General features: G+C 43.4%; 1 protein-coding gene across 6 annotated transcripts in view; it reads right to left on the bottom strand.

The window, feature by feature from the left end:
* Slc1a2 (solute carrier family 1 member 2) overlaps nt 1-17,395 on the bottom strand; it is a 139,693-nt gene that overhangs the window by 34,374 nt on the left and 87,924 nt on the right. For all 6 annotated transcript variants that reach the window (XM_010612575.2, XM_010612576.2, XM_010612577.3 and 3 more), the window contains 4 exons: nt 16,149-16,301; nt 14,086-14,336; nt 8,793-8,958; nt 4,112-4,238 (listed from right to left, as the gene is read on the bottom strand). In XM_010612575.2, the coding sequence (XP_010610877.1) occupies nt 4,112-4,238; nt 8,793-8,958; nt 14,086-14,336; nt 16,149-16,301 (697 nt within the window). The remainder of the gene's footprint in view (nt 1-4,111; nt 4,239-8,792; nt 8,959-14,085; nt 14,337-16,148; nt 16,302-17,395) is intronic.

Here is a 17,395-nt window from a genome sequence, read left to right as displayed (position 1 = left end):
TCTCTCTCTCTCTCTCTCTCTCTCTCTCTCTCTCTCTCTCTCTCTCACACACACACACACACACACCAACACACTACACTTTATTCTACAAACACAAAGTCATCTACAGTACTCAACATACACAGAACTCAGTCCATGTGTTTACTCAGGGACCGGCAGCATCAGAATCACCCTGGCTGTCTGTTAATAATGGGATTCCACTGGGCTCACCACTTAGGGCTGGCTTTAGAACATACTTTAAATATGCTCTCAGGTAACCCATGTACTTGGAAACCAATGGAACAAAAATCTCATCTCCAGATGATGAGATGCAGATTAGCTACTGGAAGCCATTTACGGCATTTGCACTTTACTTAAGACCTTTGAAGTTAAGGCTTGGCACAAGATGGTAGGACAGACACGTGGAGTACAGTTAAATCAAGGAACTCAAGAATTGCCTATCTCTCCAGCCAACCCAACCACACTCTGGCCAATCAGCCCTTTGTTCTGATCCTCAGAAGGCTCTACTTCCTCCCCTGGGAATATTCTCTCCCCTCAGTTCTTCAACAAGCTGTCTGTCGCCCACTCTGCAGGTCTTCCTGCTGTCGCCTTCCCACACAGCCCTATCTGTCCCTCACTGCCATCACCCCCTCCACACACACACACACCCAGCACTCTGTCTCACAGCCCCGTTTTATCATCTCTGCAGCACTTAACGCTATCTGAATTCCTCTGTATTTCTGGTTAGCCAGCTTTTTATCACTGTGACCAAATACTTGAGAAAAATCAATGTAAGGGAGGAGAGATTTTTTTTGGACCCACGGTTTCAGATCATGTTTGGGGCAGGAGGCTCCAAGGCAAAAACATTGCGGCAGAAGAATGTGGCAGGGAAAAGCTGGTCACCTCATGGCATCCAGGGAGCAGAGAGAGAGGGAGAGAGAGAGAGTCAGAGAAGAAGGACCAGAAAATGGATAGAGTCCCCAAGGTCATGGCCCTGTGACCCACTTCCTTCAATAGGTCTGTTTCTATTACCTCCCAATGATGCCATCAGGTTATGATCTCATCTGTGGGTTAACTGCCTTGATGAAGTTAAAGCCCTCATGAGCCTATCACCCCTGGACACTGCTGCCTTGAGGATCAAGCCCATAGGACATGAGACTTTGGGGGGATACTTCATAATTAAGCTGTAACAGTTTCCTTTTAGTTTTCCCTCTCTTTTCACTAGAATATAATTTGCATGGATAAGGCAGGAACTCTGTCTTATTCAGCATTATATAACCAGTGTCTACAATCATTATTGGCCCAAATCAGAATATTTATTGAAAAAAAGAGTAGCTCGCTTGATAAAGATTCTTTGTTTGACCAAACTTTAATCAGATTTGTCAACCTTCTGGGTCCACCTGTACACTTTCTTATAAAACCTAGTTTTTAGCAAAGAACCCTGCTGAGTCAGTTTAACGAGAATCCCCAGCCTCAATTTGATGACCCACCATATTTAATCAACTTCCTCATCCTCAGCCATCCACCAGATGCTATCTGGTCATGGTGGCTGTCTCCAGCTAGCACCCTGTTTAGCCAGAATCCCTCTCACTCTTGGTGATGATCAGTGTCACTAAATAACAACTTCTTCTTTGCCAGTGTGGATAGGTGGGTGGTGATAAGCTGGTAGCAATATTTTGAAGAGTGGGTAAAGATTTTATTTCTTACTTTGTGTTTTCATAGTGAGAGATTATGAAAAGTTTTACTTTCTATTTAAGTTTTTCAGATTCCACAACTAAAATTGTAAAAGAACTTTGAAAAAAAATGAGGATATGAAAAACCACTCCAAAATTAAGGGCTTTTCAAGCTTCTTAAAGAAGTCACAAACATAGAGATGCAGAGAATATGGACTGAACTGATGATAATAATGGTATTAGGAAGGCAGCCCCCAGGAATGCCAATTCACAAAAATGTCAAGAGATTTCCCAACACAAAGAAAATGCTCCATGATTATGATTAACAATCTAAATTGCTTCTTGCAACAACATTGGATTCTACAATCATCTCATTTTTTTTGGGGGGGGTACTGGGGATCGAACTCAGGTCGATGCACTTGTGAGGCAGGCGCTGGAACCACTGAGCCAAATCCCTGGCCTTACAATCATCTCATTTTAAGGATCAGGATATTGGGGTTTCGAATGGGTCTACTCTGCCAAGGTCACACAGCTTGTTACAAGAGAATCCTGAATTCTGCCCAACCTGAAGTCAGAAAGAAACTGAGTTAGATGCTCCTTCTGCACGGCTCTACAGCCTAGGGCAGGCCAACCTCTCTGTCCTCTCATCTGGAAAACAGACCAACAAAAGTGCCTATTTTTGTTAGGTAACACTGTGATGAAAAAGTGATTGAATTCATGTAAAATATCTAGGATAATATTAAGAATATAGCAGGAATTTAGTAAATCTTATATATGATTTAATAACAATATTTCCTCAGTAATAAATGGGCTAATCCACATGTAGTCATAGCAGTGGTATTGAATATATATCAGAATTTAACAATTCCAGGTTACGACTTAATAGCTATTATCTTCTCAATGTTAAATTTTACTGTTATTGCTATTCTTACTTCTACATAGACAGGAATACAAAAACAAAACAAAAAACAAAAAAACCCTGATTGTTTCAGCTTTGAGCAGTCAAAGAGTGTTTGGCTTTTTTTATACAGAACATCATACACATCGTCATTGAATGAGAGGCAGCTAAAGAATGAAAGGAATGTGAAGAATCAGGCATCTCCTGTCATTAACACCCTCCTGACTGTTTCTGCCTCACCTAGGTAACTCAACAGCTGTCGGGAATCCTTCCAGAGGCCTCATTCCTGCTTCACAATGTCTGTTCATCCCTGGGGGATGAGGCTAAACTTTAGGAGTTCAGATTCCAAAGCATGGGAAACTCTTCATGCACACCACCCTCCAGCCTTGGGGAGAAGGGAGGCTACACTTTATCCCACAGTCACATCAGATTTCTGGACGATTTCTTGCCTAAGGTTTGGCTCAGTAGCAACGATACAGGTGTGGACCAAGGAAGAAATCTGCATACATTATGCACATCATTAGCATTATTTTCAGAGCAGGGATATACATTCTGCAAGAAATTCTAGGAAACAAGGGTAGATCCTGTTGCTTAAAGAAGCATATTCTATTTTATGTATTATTATTTATTAAACTCTCAGTAGGCATGTACGGATCTGAAGCACTTAAAGGATATTTTGTACAGCATGACCATGTCACCTGAAATCTTCACACAAACAAAATACAGTGGTGCTTCAGTTCACAAACTCAGTTCTGGCCACAATTCTGGTTGCAAACTGGATTGGATGAGAATGGAGTTAAATTTCCCCATAAGGTCAACATTAAACCTAACCATTGAATTTGATTCACTTCTCGTCCAATTTGATTTGCAACCAGAATGGAGGAAAGAATTAAATTCGGGAATCCAGTTACTTTTGTATTCAGACATCTAGCATTGCCAAGGAAGCTGATTTTGGATTTCCTAGCCTACAGAACTGCAAGCACTAAACTTCTACTAAGTACAATTTACTCAGACTAAGGTCTTTTGTTATAAGGCCTGAAATGGACTAAAACAATGCCCTTACTAAAAAGTTCCCAGAGATCTGTCTTATTCTCTTTCTACCATGTGAGGACACTAAGAGAAGTTAGTCACCTATATCCCCTCAGAAGAGGCCCCTCAGCGGAACGTGACCACACTAGCACCTGATCTCAGACTTTCAACCTTCAGAGCTACAAGAAACAAAGTCTGCTCTATACAAACCACCCAATCAATGCACGGTACTTAATTGTAGCAGCCTGAGCTAAGACAGACATGTAAAACAACAAAATCCATTCTCTACTCATAGCAAATACAAATAAGTATGTCACACATCATCTGTGGCCTAATGGTCAGCGTTTGCTAACACCTATTCTAGGGGAAACTAAAAAAAAAAGGAGATTTCCATCCCTTTCTCAACTTTTTTCTGCAGAGCCATTTGACATCTCACACTCACTCTCTCCTTCTGGGAGGGCTCCAGTATCCTTTGGGGACCTCAAGGTTATCTCTTACCCAATTAATAGGAAGTAAGAACAAAAGCACTCACCACATGATCATGATCACTAACTTCATTACAATTTCATTGAGAATGTTGAAGAACTCCACCATTAGCTTGGCCTGCTCACCCATCTTCCCCATAGCGATGCCAAAGGCAATGAAAAACCCAATCAGACCTGTTGGGTGAATCACATCACACAGAAAGACAAATTATAAAGTATGTTTTCTTTTCCCTGGTTCTCTGACATTTTTCACTCGAGGAGCAGTTCACGTGTCACTGCTAAATTAGCCTATAAATTAGGAATTAAAAGACAAAAGCATTGTATTTCACACTGAAAGTGCTTTCCCCTTGGATATCTGTGGCTTTCCTTAACATGTTTTACATGAGCAAATTAAACTGCAAGTGTAGTTCTTTGAAGAAAATTAGTTCAATCTCTTTCCAAACTAAAAGGTGTTCTCTTGTTTACTTCAATTGTGAAATCTTGTGAGATCGTGTGTGAACAGATTCCTTCATTACACACTGACAAAGAAAGGCTTGTTGGGACTTGGGGATTATCATACCAACTTTGGAGCCAATATTGGAACAGCAGAGACCAATTAGCCAATAAAGTCTTCGCTAAGGTGATGTCTAAATTATTTTGGTGTGGTCTTGAATTAATATATGGCTGGTATGTTTCACTCTGGGAAATCCCTAAATGTGAAGTTATTTTTCTGTTGCTGCACACCTAATGAAAGGAGGAGGAGAAATGTTGAAAAATAAAGTGAAGGGGTCAGGGATTTAGTTCAGCGGTTCGGTGGCCTGCCTTGCAAGCGCAAGGACCCGAGTTCAATCCCTGGTACGAAAAATAAAGTGAAAAGCAATTAAGAAATCCAAAATAAGTTTGGGAAAGTCCAATTTATCTAGCTTTTAAAAAATGTAGCCTGTTATTTATATTCAAAATTGCCATAATTCATATTCATTTCACAGTTAAAATGGTTAGAATGCCTGTCCCCCTCTCTCTCCCTCTCTCTGGATTATAAAGGCAGAACATATTTCAGTGTCAGATTTTGCCCCTTCTTACCCTCCCAGCTCTGTCCTCCCTTCACCCTGGTTGAACCCCGTACCACTCCAGGGTAAATTGTACGCCCCCCCAGGTGATTGGAGGAGCTCTGTTCTTACCCTTGATATCAGCGATAAATTGCACTCGGTGCTGGACCAAGTACAACACTTTATCTTCGGTCTTCTTATTTCTGTGTTAGCTGTTCCTCATCACCGTTTAGTTCCTCTAAGAGTAGAGCTGGCTTTTCTTTCTCCAGGAGAATCTTCCCTACCACCATGTCAGTGCTTTCCACCATCCTCCTCAGCATCTCACCCTGATCCACCCAGAAACTGGGGCTTGCTATGTGGCTAACAGATCTACCCAGTACTGCCTAGAGATTGCAGGATTTCTGTTTGACAATTACTATGTTCTCCCTAATCCTGACATTTTATTTCCTATTTGGGGGCCCCAATCCTGACTACTTATATGGATTATCAATCAATGTTGTTGTACTCTTGCCTATAAGACTTTCCTTGTCCACCAGACTTTTTCTTGGACCTTGAAGCACGAGCTATCTTTTCATCTCGCTCCCTGCATTCTCTTCCCCACACCTACCCTGCCACAGTTTGGCCGGGCTAATTCTTAGTCCCTCCATATTATAATCAGTTTCCTATCATGTCCAGTTAAGCCTGGAGTCTTGACCTGTGTCAGATAAACTGTAGCATTATAATTTGATTCTCTTAGAGAGGAACTCCTTCTCTCTGAACCTCTGATTTACCCTTCCCCTAGTCACTGAATGCTGACCTCACTACACCAACCCAGAATGTAACTACCCATTTTAGGATTCTCTCTTCAGCACAGAGAATCGGTCCTTGCACTCTGGATTGTGAATACATGTATGTAGTATTTAACATCTCCCTTCTTAGCGTATAGTCAGAAAGTTTGACAAGTGACTTCACAAGGGACTTATTAGCTCAGTAAGGCAAGGACTTACTGACTATTAGACCCTGGTCAGAGTGAACTACTACTGCAGTACGAAATCAACTTCAGGCTGTCCCTGAACACAAGCCCATGGAGAACAGTTTGCTAGGTGTGTGGTGGAAAAACAATAAATCTGACTATTGTGGCAGAAAATATCTAATATTACTTCGTTAATGTCATTTAAAAATTTCAGAGAAAATGCTCAGCGTCTTAAGTCCCAAGGACTTGGAATGAGGATGTGTTCCTCAGGGTCAGCAGACCCGGACATATCTGTGAGTACAGAAGACAGATTTGTAAAAGAACGACTGGAGTTGATTTAAGCAGTCGGGATTAGAGTTAAGATCTGGTTCTGGAGGGGTTTTCAGGAGAGAAATAGATCTCTGTGGGAGGCTGAGCCAGGACTACATCTTCATTTATTTCAGTGTTCAATCCTTGGGACTTTCCAAAGTCAAAGAGCAGGACAGAAAAACCAAACACAAAAGGCCACCATCTCTTGGAAGATCATGGAAAGAACCTTATTTCAGCCATGATTGGTAAATGGGAAGTTTCTCAACAATTCTAACTTCCCAGAGCCCTGATCTGCACTTGGATAGAAACCCACATTCAGCTTGTCGTTTCCCTCGTACACACTGCTTAATTGAAATCACTCCCTGGGGTGGGGGTGTTCCACTTGAACAAAGCCCTCTTACACTTACTTGGTCACTGGAATTGAAAGAGTAGCAAGTTGTGTTGAAACTCCCCAGCACAGCCAAAGGTCATGTGATTTCCTAGAATCTACCAACACTAAAATGACCAGGCTGGGACTGATTCACTGCAAAGGCTTTGCTTTTACCTCAGACCCGCAGCCTCCTTCAGAGTGTGGGGGATACTGTGAAAAAGTATCCCACACTGTAAAAGAGGGCTGGGTCTTCATTTGTGACATTCCAGAAGAGACAGGGAGAGTCGGGAAAGTTCTGGAAGGGTCACAGATATCCGGGCAGTGGGAGAAAGAGATGCTGAGAATATTTGCAAAATCTCCTTCTGGGGATGTGATGTAGCTCAGCAGTAGAGGGCTTGCCTAGCAAGTGCAAGGCTGTGGGTTCCATATCCAGTACCAAAATAACCACACACAAAGAAGACTCCCCTGAAAGTTCAGCTCCAGACTTTCTCATAGAAACTTTCCCACTTTCTCCTCTTGATTGTCAACAATGTTTATTGACCTTTCATTGCCTGGTAACCTAGGGAGCTTATCTCCTTCCTCTGTCTCTCACTTACTCCACCTGCTTCCCATAAGGCTAAATAAAAATCCACTTCTGCTTCTCAGTGATGGGACACTCTTGCTTCCTCTGCCTCCTTCTACAATCTGGGTGCATAAGGAAGAGGGCTGCTTCCTTCAGAACAAACAAATATGACACCCAATGACAACCTCAATTTCAGATTCACAACGAATCAATTTTCTAGTGTAGTATTTGGGAAATACACTAAAAAGTCATTTGTTATTCACCTAAAACTTAAATTTAACTGGCCCCTTGCATTTTATCTGGCAACCCAACCAAAGAGACAAGGAAGCTGATCTAGATGACAAAGGGAAAGGACCACTGAACTCAGCTGTTTCTAAACAGCTCTCACCTGAGTCCTCAGAAATCTTGCTTGGAAGATCTTGCTTAGAAACCCAGATTCCCCGTTTCTCCCATTCTATGGACAAAAAATTGTTTCTCTTTCCTATCTTGGGGATACCATTCTAGTAGTGGATGTGGAGTTTGGAGGGGAGTAGACCCCCTAAAGGGAGATGACTGGGAGTAAAGTGAGCAAACTGGATCGCTCACCTGGGGGAAATGTCATGCCCTGCAGGGTTGTTTTCCGATTGAGCTCCTCAGCTCACCAAGCACTTGTACTAATGGTCTTACTTCATCTGAATAGAGCACAGGAGAAGTACTAGTGTGCTTTACATGCACAGTCTCACTGAATCCTCCCAATGATCTACAAACTCAATGCCAATCCCATCTGTATTTCACAACTGAGGCTCAGAGAAGTGGAGCAACTCACCTAAGGTCAGGTAATCAGGGAGTGGCCCACAAGGCTCCAAGCCCAAGTCTGTTTGGCATTAGATAGGCTCTTGGGCAGAAGGCTAAAGTTTCTAGGCTGGGGGAAAGGGCTTACTGGAATCCCAGAAAGCTAAACAAGATAATATGTAAAGCCCCTTCGGCCCTTATTTCAGTGCTTTACAGTATGGGTAGCTTTACATGTTTACAGATGGTGAGAGCTGGGAACAGGAAACGCCATGCTTAGCAAAGTACTGGTGCGCAGGCACAGCTCAAAAAACTGCTTAAGAAATGCAAGAAATGGAGAAATGGATATGTAACTTAATATCATGGAAAGTCACACAAGGTAATTTGCCAAGACCATGTAGAGAGTCAGGGGATGTTCTCAACAAATGTCAGCCCTTTCCTCTTTTCCTCTCCCAGACCTGTAGCCACGAAGTCCTCTGAGGCTCTCTGTCTTCTGCCCTTCTATCCTCCCTCTTCCTTAATTGCTTGGTTCTCCGTTCCCCTTGGCTTTCACACTGCTCCCCAGAGAGAGCCTCCTGCTCCACCTAGAGGGCAACAGAGTTCACAGTTTCTGAGAAGGGGACAAGGGAGGCTGGGGAGCCCAGCGTTGGCGAAGGAGCAGCAGGAAAGGTTGGCCACCCTCATCGAGAGGACAGAGGCACCTCCCCCGGGAAGATGAACCCCAGGCCACCAGCTTGCCTACCTAAGACATTCATCCCGTCCTTGAACTCCAGCCCCTTCTTGAGAACCATCTTAGTTTCCTCAGGGGCCTCTGTCACAGTCTCGTTCAACACGGAGACAACGGCGCTGGTGACATTGGCTTCTTCTGAATGAGGGGTCACCAGGACTTTCTTTGTCACTGTTTGAATCTAAGGAAGAAAAAAGAGGAGGAGGAGGAGAAGGAGGAGGAGGAGATCATAAAGATACGGTTTAGTCTAAAAGGTCAACAAAATCTGGCCAAAGTATTTTATATTGAAAATAATTAAGAAATGCCCAAACAAGCTTATGAAAATTGGAGAATATGTTTGTTTAATAAAGTGACATTTTACCATACACATACAGTTGTGTGCAACTGTCTTAATCCTAAAAAATTGCAGAATTTATAAAATTAGCTTGTACTATACTACAAACATTGTGATCTATAATGTAATGGGACACACACTTAAACTGGGGAATGGATGTCATTTCCTCTCATTCTCGTGATTGTACCTCTGTGCCTCAGGGACAATTTTAAATGCCTCACTTGGATGTTCCTCAGAATTGTGTGAGCCTGCTGGACTGTGACTGCAGGCCAATCCTCAGTCTGGACTCCTTCCAGAGCTGGGCTCTGTTGGGATCTCCATTTGGGCACAAGTGTGACAGTGGCAGCAGCCACCATGGCAGGAGCACTTGCTTGTATTCTGGATCCAAGTGTCAATTTGGAAAATACCCATTCGTTCTGGGCAGCTACACCAAGCAACCCTTCAATGTTTTCCAAGCCTGCAGATGGCTCCCGAAGAACCTCTCACGCTCTTCCTCGATATCCATGGCGGTGATCCTATTTTTAAAGGTGTCAGGCACCCTGCAGGCAGACTGCTGTGAAAATTCACATCTGAGCCCCCAAGTCCACCCTATCCAAAGATATTAAAATAGAATTCATGCAGAATCCTAGAATGTCAGCACTGGCAGGTAGAAGGTGACAGATGGCCAAACCCTGAATAGATATGGAAGAGGATGCATGGAGAAGTCAAGTGACTTTGTGGATGTCACAATCATTGGCAGAGCTGGGACTTCAACTCCAACAGCTTGACTGCTACTAAGGTCTTCTCACTCCCTGTATTGAATGGCAAACTATGCGGACTCCATTCTCCTGCAGCTGGGCCCAGCAGGCAGCAATGCCAAACTAACCAGATGACAAAGGCAGTGCTCTTGGAGATGAGACAGGTATCTCAGTCCCAGCCTGGCCACATGCAATGATGCCACAGAAAGGATGCCCAGGGTCAGCTGTGCAAAAGTATAGGCAGCAGTGGTATGAAAAGACAGCACAGGAATGATCAGAATGGAAATCACAAGTATAGCAGAGTCATGCACCCAGGGAAGAAAGCTGGCCACCTATTCAAAGCTCAGGTTAGCTGGAGAAATGATCATGGATCTAAATGTGGCTTTCAAGTTCAGGTAAGAGCTCACATGCTACAGATTTTATTTATATCTACTACCTCTTAGCAGTGACTAACCCAAGGGCAGATTTCTAACCCAAGAGTAGACCGCGGTTTAGTTACTGAAGCAAAGTTCAAAATCATTTGTTTGGCTCCAAAATCCAACATCCAAACAGCACAGGACAGGGGTTTCCGTTGAGGCTGAAGGGATTGGAACACTGGAACCCAGGCCTAGTCCTCACCTAAATTTTGGATTCACGGACCCTGTTAGTGTTATATAACTCCATCTGGGTTCCAGCTCGAGTCTACCACATCCCATTCACCAGCATCTCTCTCCTTAAACTCTACAAAAGCCTCCTAACTTACTACCCACCTTTCTGCTTGTCTACCTACCAACTGTAGGAAAGTACGGCTACTTATAGCCCCCTCTCTATCCACAGCTGCTAGATTTTTTAAGAAAACAGAACCAGTCATTTCCCTAACTCGAGCCCTTTTAGAGTAAGAATGCAAATCTGAGCTTGGCCTGAGCTGGATTTTCCTTTCTCCGTTCAAGACTACTCTTTCTCCATATACCAGCATCCCTTCTTTCCTTTGAGCATACCAGATACTTTCCAACCTCTGCCAATCTGCTCAAAGAATGCTCAAAGAACTGCTCTGCTCCAGTTCTTCGCTGACCTCATTCATTCTGTTCAGACATCTCTCCCTGTTACTACTCAGTCCAACCTTTTCCTGCCTCTAGTTCTCAGTTTTTAAGTTTCTTGTGTGTTCACCTAGTTTGCTTCAGGCTCTCCTGCCTCTTAAATGTACACAGGCTCCATGGGGACGGGCCCTTCTCTTTGTCATTCCTTGTGGCATCTGTTGCTAAGCAAAAGAGCCTAGCAGTCAGTAAGCACTCACAAATAGTGGCTGGGTATATACACACACACTGTTATGGTTTGGGTCTAGATGTCCTCCCAAAGCCTCATGCAGTCATAAGTGGCTTTTTCAGAGGTGGCTGAATCTAGAGTGCGTGATACTGAGATTACTAAACCAGTACACTGTTGGTTTGGCACAGCCCTTACCCAATAGTCTGGGCAAAATAAAAGGGGCAGAAAGATGCTGCTAAGTTTCCTTGCTGCTTTTGCTACCTTGAGGGTGCCATGAACTGTTTTTTCTCCTCTGTGAGAGGAGCCAGCTGATTATTTACTGGAACTTCTATGAACTGTAAGCTAAAACACCCTTTCCCCTTTAACTTTAGGTGTTGGGTATTTCTGTCATTGTCTCAGTAAGTAGAGAAAAGTAACTAACAAACACACCAATCACTGAATTAATTCCCCAGAGGAGAAGATCCCATGTGGTTTCTGTTGCTGGTCTTGATTTAATGCTGTCAGGACACACATTACAGCCAGCTACTCTCTTGGAAACCGTACAACTGAACAGCAAGCAGCAGGATTTCCTGCCTCCCTCCCTGCTCTCAGAGACCCAGGAACCTGATGTGGGCAAGCCACGCTCTGCTACCACGGGTGAGGCAGCATTCATTCTGGGGACAGCTTAGCTTCTTTCCATCTTTGATGCTAACTCTGGTCAGAAAGCCCTCATCATTCAGGAGAGATGACTTTAAGTCACTTCCTGTCATACCTCAGGGACATGGAAGTGACTTCTTTCTTATGTATGCTCTCCCTTTGGGCATGCCATGACACTGTAAGAATGGACTCCTCACCTCTACACCTCTTTAAGACCCTATGTGTCATGTTTAAGGAATACATACCCACCTTTACCTTGGGCAGAGGACTGATTCTACACTGTCATTCCTCAGACTGTCTGAACCCAAAGGTACCTTGACTGTGCTTAGCTGGGGGACTAAGACCCCATGCTCATTTAACTTCTGTCTGAGAAGTGATAGAGCCAGGGTGGGGGTGGTACAGGGAATGTCACAGTCCTCCATCCCAGGGTTGCAGACAGAGTCCCTTGCCATGAGCAGCATTTTTTTTTTTTTTTTTTGTATCAGGGATCGAATTCGGGCCCTTGCCTCTTGCTAGGCAGGCGCCAGAACCACTGAGCTAAATCCCCAGCCCACCAGCTATCTGCAAAGATTGCCCACCGACAGAGAGGTCCCCAAGTGTGAACATGGCCAATATCCCCCAACTCACTCCAAGACCCAAGCAACCACTCAAGCACCTGGCTGCTTCTTGGTCTTGCCTACTAGGTGTTTGGACTGAGATAAAGAGACCAAGCCAGAAGATCCAGATCTGTCCTTCCCAGGGCCTCCCAACCTCAGTCTTCTAGTTCACTCCCAGCAGTTCCAGCTCCAGAGAGCTTTCTATAACACCAGGAAGATACCTGGCAGTCAACTGGGTCTGTTGCCCCACAACAAGCGATTTCATCCTTCTACTCTGGCTGGCAGAAAAAGAAAAGCACATGATACCGAGGGGGCTGCAGCAGTACCGCCTTTCTGCATCTCCTTCTCGTCACTCCTCATCCTACTCCCTGGCCTAGTACAGTTTCCTTTAATACAGGTCTATGCTCTCTGTACCACCAAAATGGCATTTAAGTCTGTTCTGAAGTTCTAGTTTATTAGTTGTCGTAAGAACCGTACATATTTATAGGGTACCGTGTGATATTCCACTATACATGTGTACACTGTGTAATAATCAAATTAGGTTAATGAGCATATCCATCACTTCCAGTACCATCATTTTTTCGTAAAATGATATTTAAAATCAGATCTCATATCCTGGCCCAAAGCGATCTGCAGAGGTTGGCAACTGCATTTTCGGGCAGCTGGGAATACAGACTTTCTTCTAAGCTGCTTGTTTCCTAAATTAATTTTTTTCTGTGATTTCCCGGAAGTGGCTAGAGGAGTCTCATTGTATCTAGCTTAGTCTCTAGCTGGGCTGCTGAGAACTGAGGTGTGCTTTAATGCAAGCTTGCTGTGGGAACAGAAAATGGGCTCGTCAGTGATGGGGCCAGGCAGCTGACTCAGCTTTTCTACTCAAGGGAATCATTTGTTTTTAAAAATCATGAGTTAAAAAAATCCATGTGCATTATGAAGTTGGTAGGGGTGTACACTGCCAATGACTTCTATAGTACTGTGTTGCAACAGTCAACAAATTCTAAAGCTTTTTAAAAGATATTTCCACTTCTAGGAATTCACTATTCTCTAGGCATAGTACACGATAATAGAAAGAGAACGAGCCCTTTACAATGCTACATGAGAAAAGCAAGAGGCACCACGGTATGCAAGATGTCATACTGCTGGGGTTGAATTTGTTTTAGAGGTCAGGCACACATGCATACACGGGAAAGATGATGCATGATAGGAACCAAAATGCTCAACATGAGTAGCTCTTGGAGGGGGAGTGGGAGCTTCTCATTTTTATTTTATGTACTTCTTTACTATTCAGCCTTTTCAGGTCCACACATACTATTTAAATCTACAACTTAAAAAAATATCCAGATCTCAGATCCATTTTGGAAGGTTACAGACTCTGATGCTATAGGATAGTTATATTTTTGTAAAGTGCAACATGTAATTTTGCTACACTGCAAGACTGAGCACCATCGGGCATTTCATTGGGCTGTAGGCACAATGGATAAAAATGTACCTGTGCGTTACTCAGAGATAGCAACTAAAAGAAAAGGAAGAGGAGGAAGAAAGGAGATCTCAGAGCAAAGAGTCATTAAGTGAGCAGGAAAAAAAGGGGGAGTTAAAAAAAATACCACAGATTCCAAGCCAAGTTTCTATCCCAGACCATGTCACACAACCCTGGGCCTAGACAGAGATAATGAAATATGAAGACGACTGCTACCCAGAGTGGTCTAAACTACCACTTCAGTAACTTAGATGATTGGAGGAGACGGCCCACGAGAACTTCAGATTACCTGTTGGAAACAAGCTTGGACCAGGTTTTCTGGGAAGAGATTTCGAATAAGATCCAAGAAGGCATCCAGGCTAGAGACTTCATCATTCTTCTTCCCAGGTCCCAGCTGTTTCTTGAGTTTGGGATTCCCAGGGTGGATGGCCAAGACCAGGATAACCCCCAGCACAGCAGCAATCACAGTCGTGGACATATAATATATCATGGCTCTCGTACCTAAGCGACCACTGGCTTTGGCATCCAGGCCTGACAACCCTGGGTTGAAAAGAAATCCAGAAGAATTAATTCTGTGATGTATCTGCTAATGACCTGTTTCTCCATGATTATAATCGTTGGCTTCCTTTTACTCGAATGCATGCATGGTTAACTAAATCTAGTACTAAATACTTGACCGACTATACAATTTACAGTGCTATCTTCCTTGTTTATTTTTAAGATTCTTGAGAACTAGGGAAAGCGGGCAACTGTCTGGCTCAGAGTTTGCAACTGGTTGTTCACTACATTTTTGTCAGTCTGCAAGAGTGACTTAAAGTCAAAGATATTTCAGCTTTAATTGTGAGACGATGTCCTTTTCATCATGGCATCCTTTCTTTTGTAAAGTGACAGTGCTGGACGTATAATTTCTCACATTTATTAGCATTATTTCATGTCCTGATTTAGGAAAATAAAAAGCTGGCAGACCCATGTGAGACGCAAACTGCCTTTTGAATACCTCACTAATCACTGACATGCAGAATCTGAGAATGAGGACTCAGCAGAGCCCTCTCATCTCTCTGAGGCAAAGCATAATGTTCCGCATTTCCCAGTCTCATGCAGGAATCAGAAAACACGTGCATAAGGCAGCTGCCAGAGGTGGTGCTTCATCTATACTGAGAGAGGTTAGAGGAAATTCCAAGCAAGTCACAAAAACTCCAGCCTTGCTGGGTTTTTTTTTTTCCAGTTGTTGTTTCAATTTGTCCACTTCCTGATTTCAGTTCCTTCTTTTACTAGACAGAGAGAGATTTAGCCTCTTTCTGGGGATCCATTCTCTTTGCTGTGGGGGAAAAGTCATTGATGTTAACTTCTCTGAAACTGACCCATATATGACTTCCTTTTCTTTACAAACTATGGTCTAATCCTAACCAGTTTAGCTTACATACAATCTCTTCAACAAATGTGGAGAACATTTTCTTTGGTTTGGAATCATTTGAGACAAAAACACAGATTCACTCAACCTAGGGGTGGTCAATAACACCCCAGTGAGCCCCTGAGCACTTGATCCTAAACTCCAGCCACTGGACTCAGTGGTAGGATAACTATGGGACTTTAGAACAAACAAGAACATCTGAATCTCTTGGAGTTATTGGAACTTCACCTCCTACATAAGGTAGTCAGTCCAGAGGGCAGCTTCTCAAGGTCACACAGCTAAGTGGCACCCATATATGGAGCAAGGCCCAGCTTCACATCTTCAACTCAAGAGATAGTCTCATAACACACACCAATGCCCTACTCGAGCATTATTATTTGGTAAGGAGAAAATTAACAGTATGACCCTGTGGCAAGGGGGAAACATGCTTTTACCTATAATAATTAATCCTTTTAGCCAAAATAAGTAAGCCTGATGCTACACATGAGACCACCCTTCTCCTAAAAATGTCAAAGGGATTTCATTTCTAACACTTCATTTATTTTTAGTGCTCACTACTCTCCATGCCAGATTGAATAATAAAGACAATGTCCTTTTCCATTTGTTACCTTTATCCATTTCTGAACAAAACATAACTTAGAAAATTTACAAAGTATACATTAAAAATTGAAATCACTAGCAATATAGCTTTAACAAGTGGCTGTTTCCTTTTTATCTTTTGTGGTCAGAGCAAAAGACGAACCAACTAGCAGATGGCAAGAAATTTTTTTCTTTTGGGGTTGATTGCTCCCATTTTAGAGAGAGGGAAACCAGAGCTGTGAAGAGAAATGGCAGAGATGATCACATTCACTTACTTGGCCGAATGCAGAGTCCACGGTCCGTCTGAAAGCCAGGACAAGACAATGCCTCCCCTTGGAGAGACACCAGAGAGGCAGTCTTACCTGTGATCAGGCTGGAGATGATGAGAGGGAGAATGAGCATCTTCAGCATCCTCATGAGTATGTCCCCAGGGAAGGCTATCAACATAACCACGTCAGGGTGGATGGGAGAGGCCAAGCGAAGAAGCCCTCCACATACCGCCCCCAGGATGACACCTACAAGGAAAGAGAAGGGGGCATCTGAATTTATTTTTTGCCTTAGTGAAATGAATAGATTCGTTCTTTTCTTGGTAAAACTGACCTTTCTCGTGCTTCGGCCTCATTAGATGACGCCTGCAGTGTGCACCTCTGCCCAGGATTAGCAGGCTGTAGTGGCACAAGCTTCCGGCCCCTCATAATTCAGCTGTGTTACAATGGAAGTAGCAGAGCTTGGCCAAGTCCACTCCCAGCCAAGGTCAACTGACTCTAAAGAAATTCCTTCCCTCTGAATTAACCATCCGTTCTCCTCAGCAAAGATGTGCTTGTGCCCTCATTCTCCAGTCCTTCCTGCTTAATACTTTTCATCAGCGGGTGTCCCAAGGCCTGCCCAGCTACCCCGCTTCCCACACTTGTAATGAGTAAACATTGGATGTCCTGGGAGTCCTTTGTCTTTGCTGCCCAGAGCAGGTTGGATCAGCCCAAGGCTCAGTTTCTCTCAAGTCTCTGTCTCTGTATATTTATTTCCCACTTTCCTATCTTGCAGACCTGGTATTGGCTCACAGGAGACCAGGACCCACTGCAGGGGTCTCTGGTAACATCTCCTTTCCCTTTTTCTACAGATGCCTATATCAGATTTAATAGAAACATCAGGTGAAATTGATTTGACAACTAGAAAGAGGACTTTCTATAGTTCCAACTATTCTAACAGGCAGCTCTGGAAGAATCAAGGAGAGCTTTCTAAAGGTGGGGTGGGGAAAGGAGACTTGGCTCCAACATATTTGAAGATACTGTAACAGCAGAGATTTTCAGGAGAAACAACTCCCAGTGGCTGATACGGCTTCTCCTCCAAGCCCGGGACTGGCCACATGGCTGGGCTATTAAATGTGTCACCCATTTTAACTAGAGGCCAGATAAAATGTTTCATAGGCCAAACTACTGCAAATCTCCATCCATTTTCCAGATTCATCCTTGATTTCCACGTATTTTCACTTAATCCTGAGACTTACTGATCTTATGAAAACTCAAGGAGAGGATTTAAATTCTATAATTTTAGAAGAACCAAGTTAGATAGAGATGCTGCCAGGTAATTTTCCCTTTATAGACACACAGCC

This window comes from Fukomys damarensis, unplaced genomic scaffold (genome assembly GCF_012274545.1).
Source record: "Fukomys damarensis isolate Sample0158 unplaced genomic scaffold, DMR_v1.0_HiC HiC_scaffold_27, whole genome shotgun sequence".
NCBI lineage: Eukaryota > Metazoa > Chordata > Mammalia > Rodentia > Bathyergidae > Fukomys > Fukomys damarensis.
This window is presented reverse-complemented; position numbering and strand designations above follow the sequence as displayed.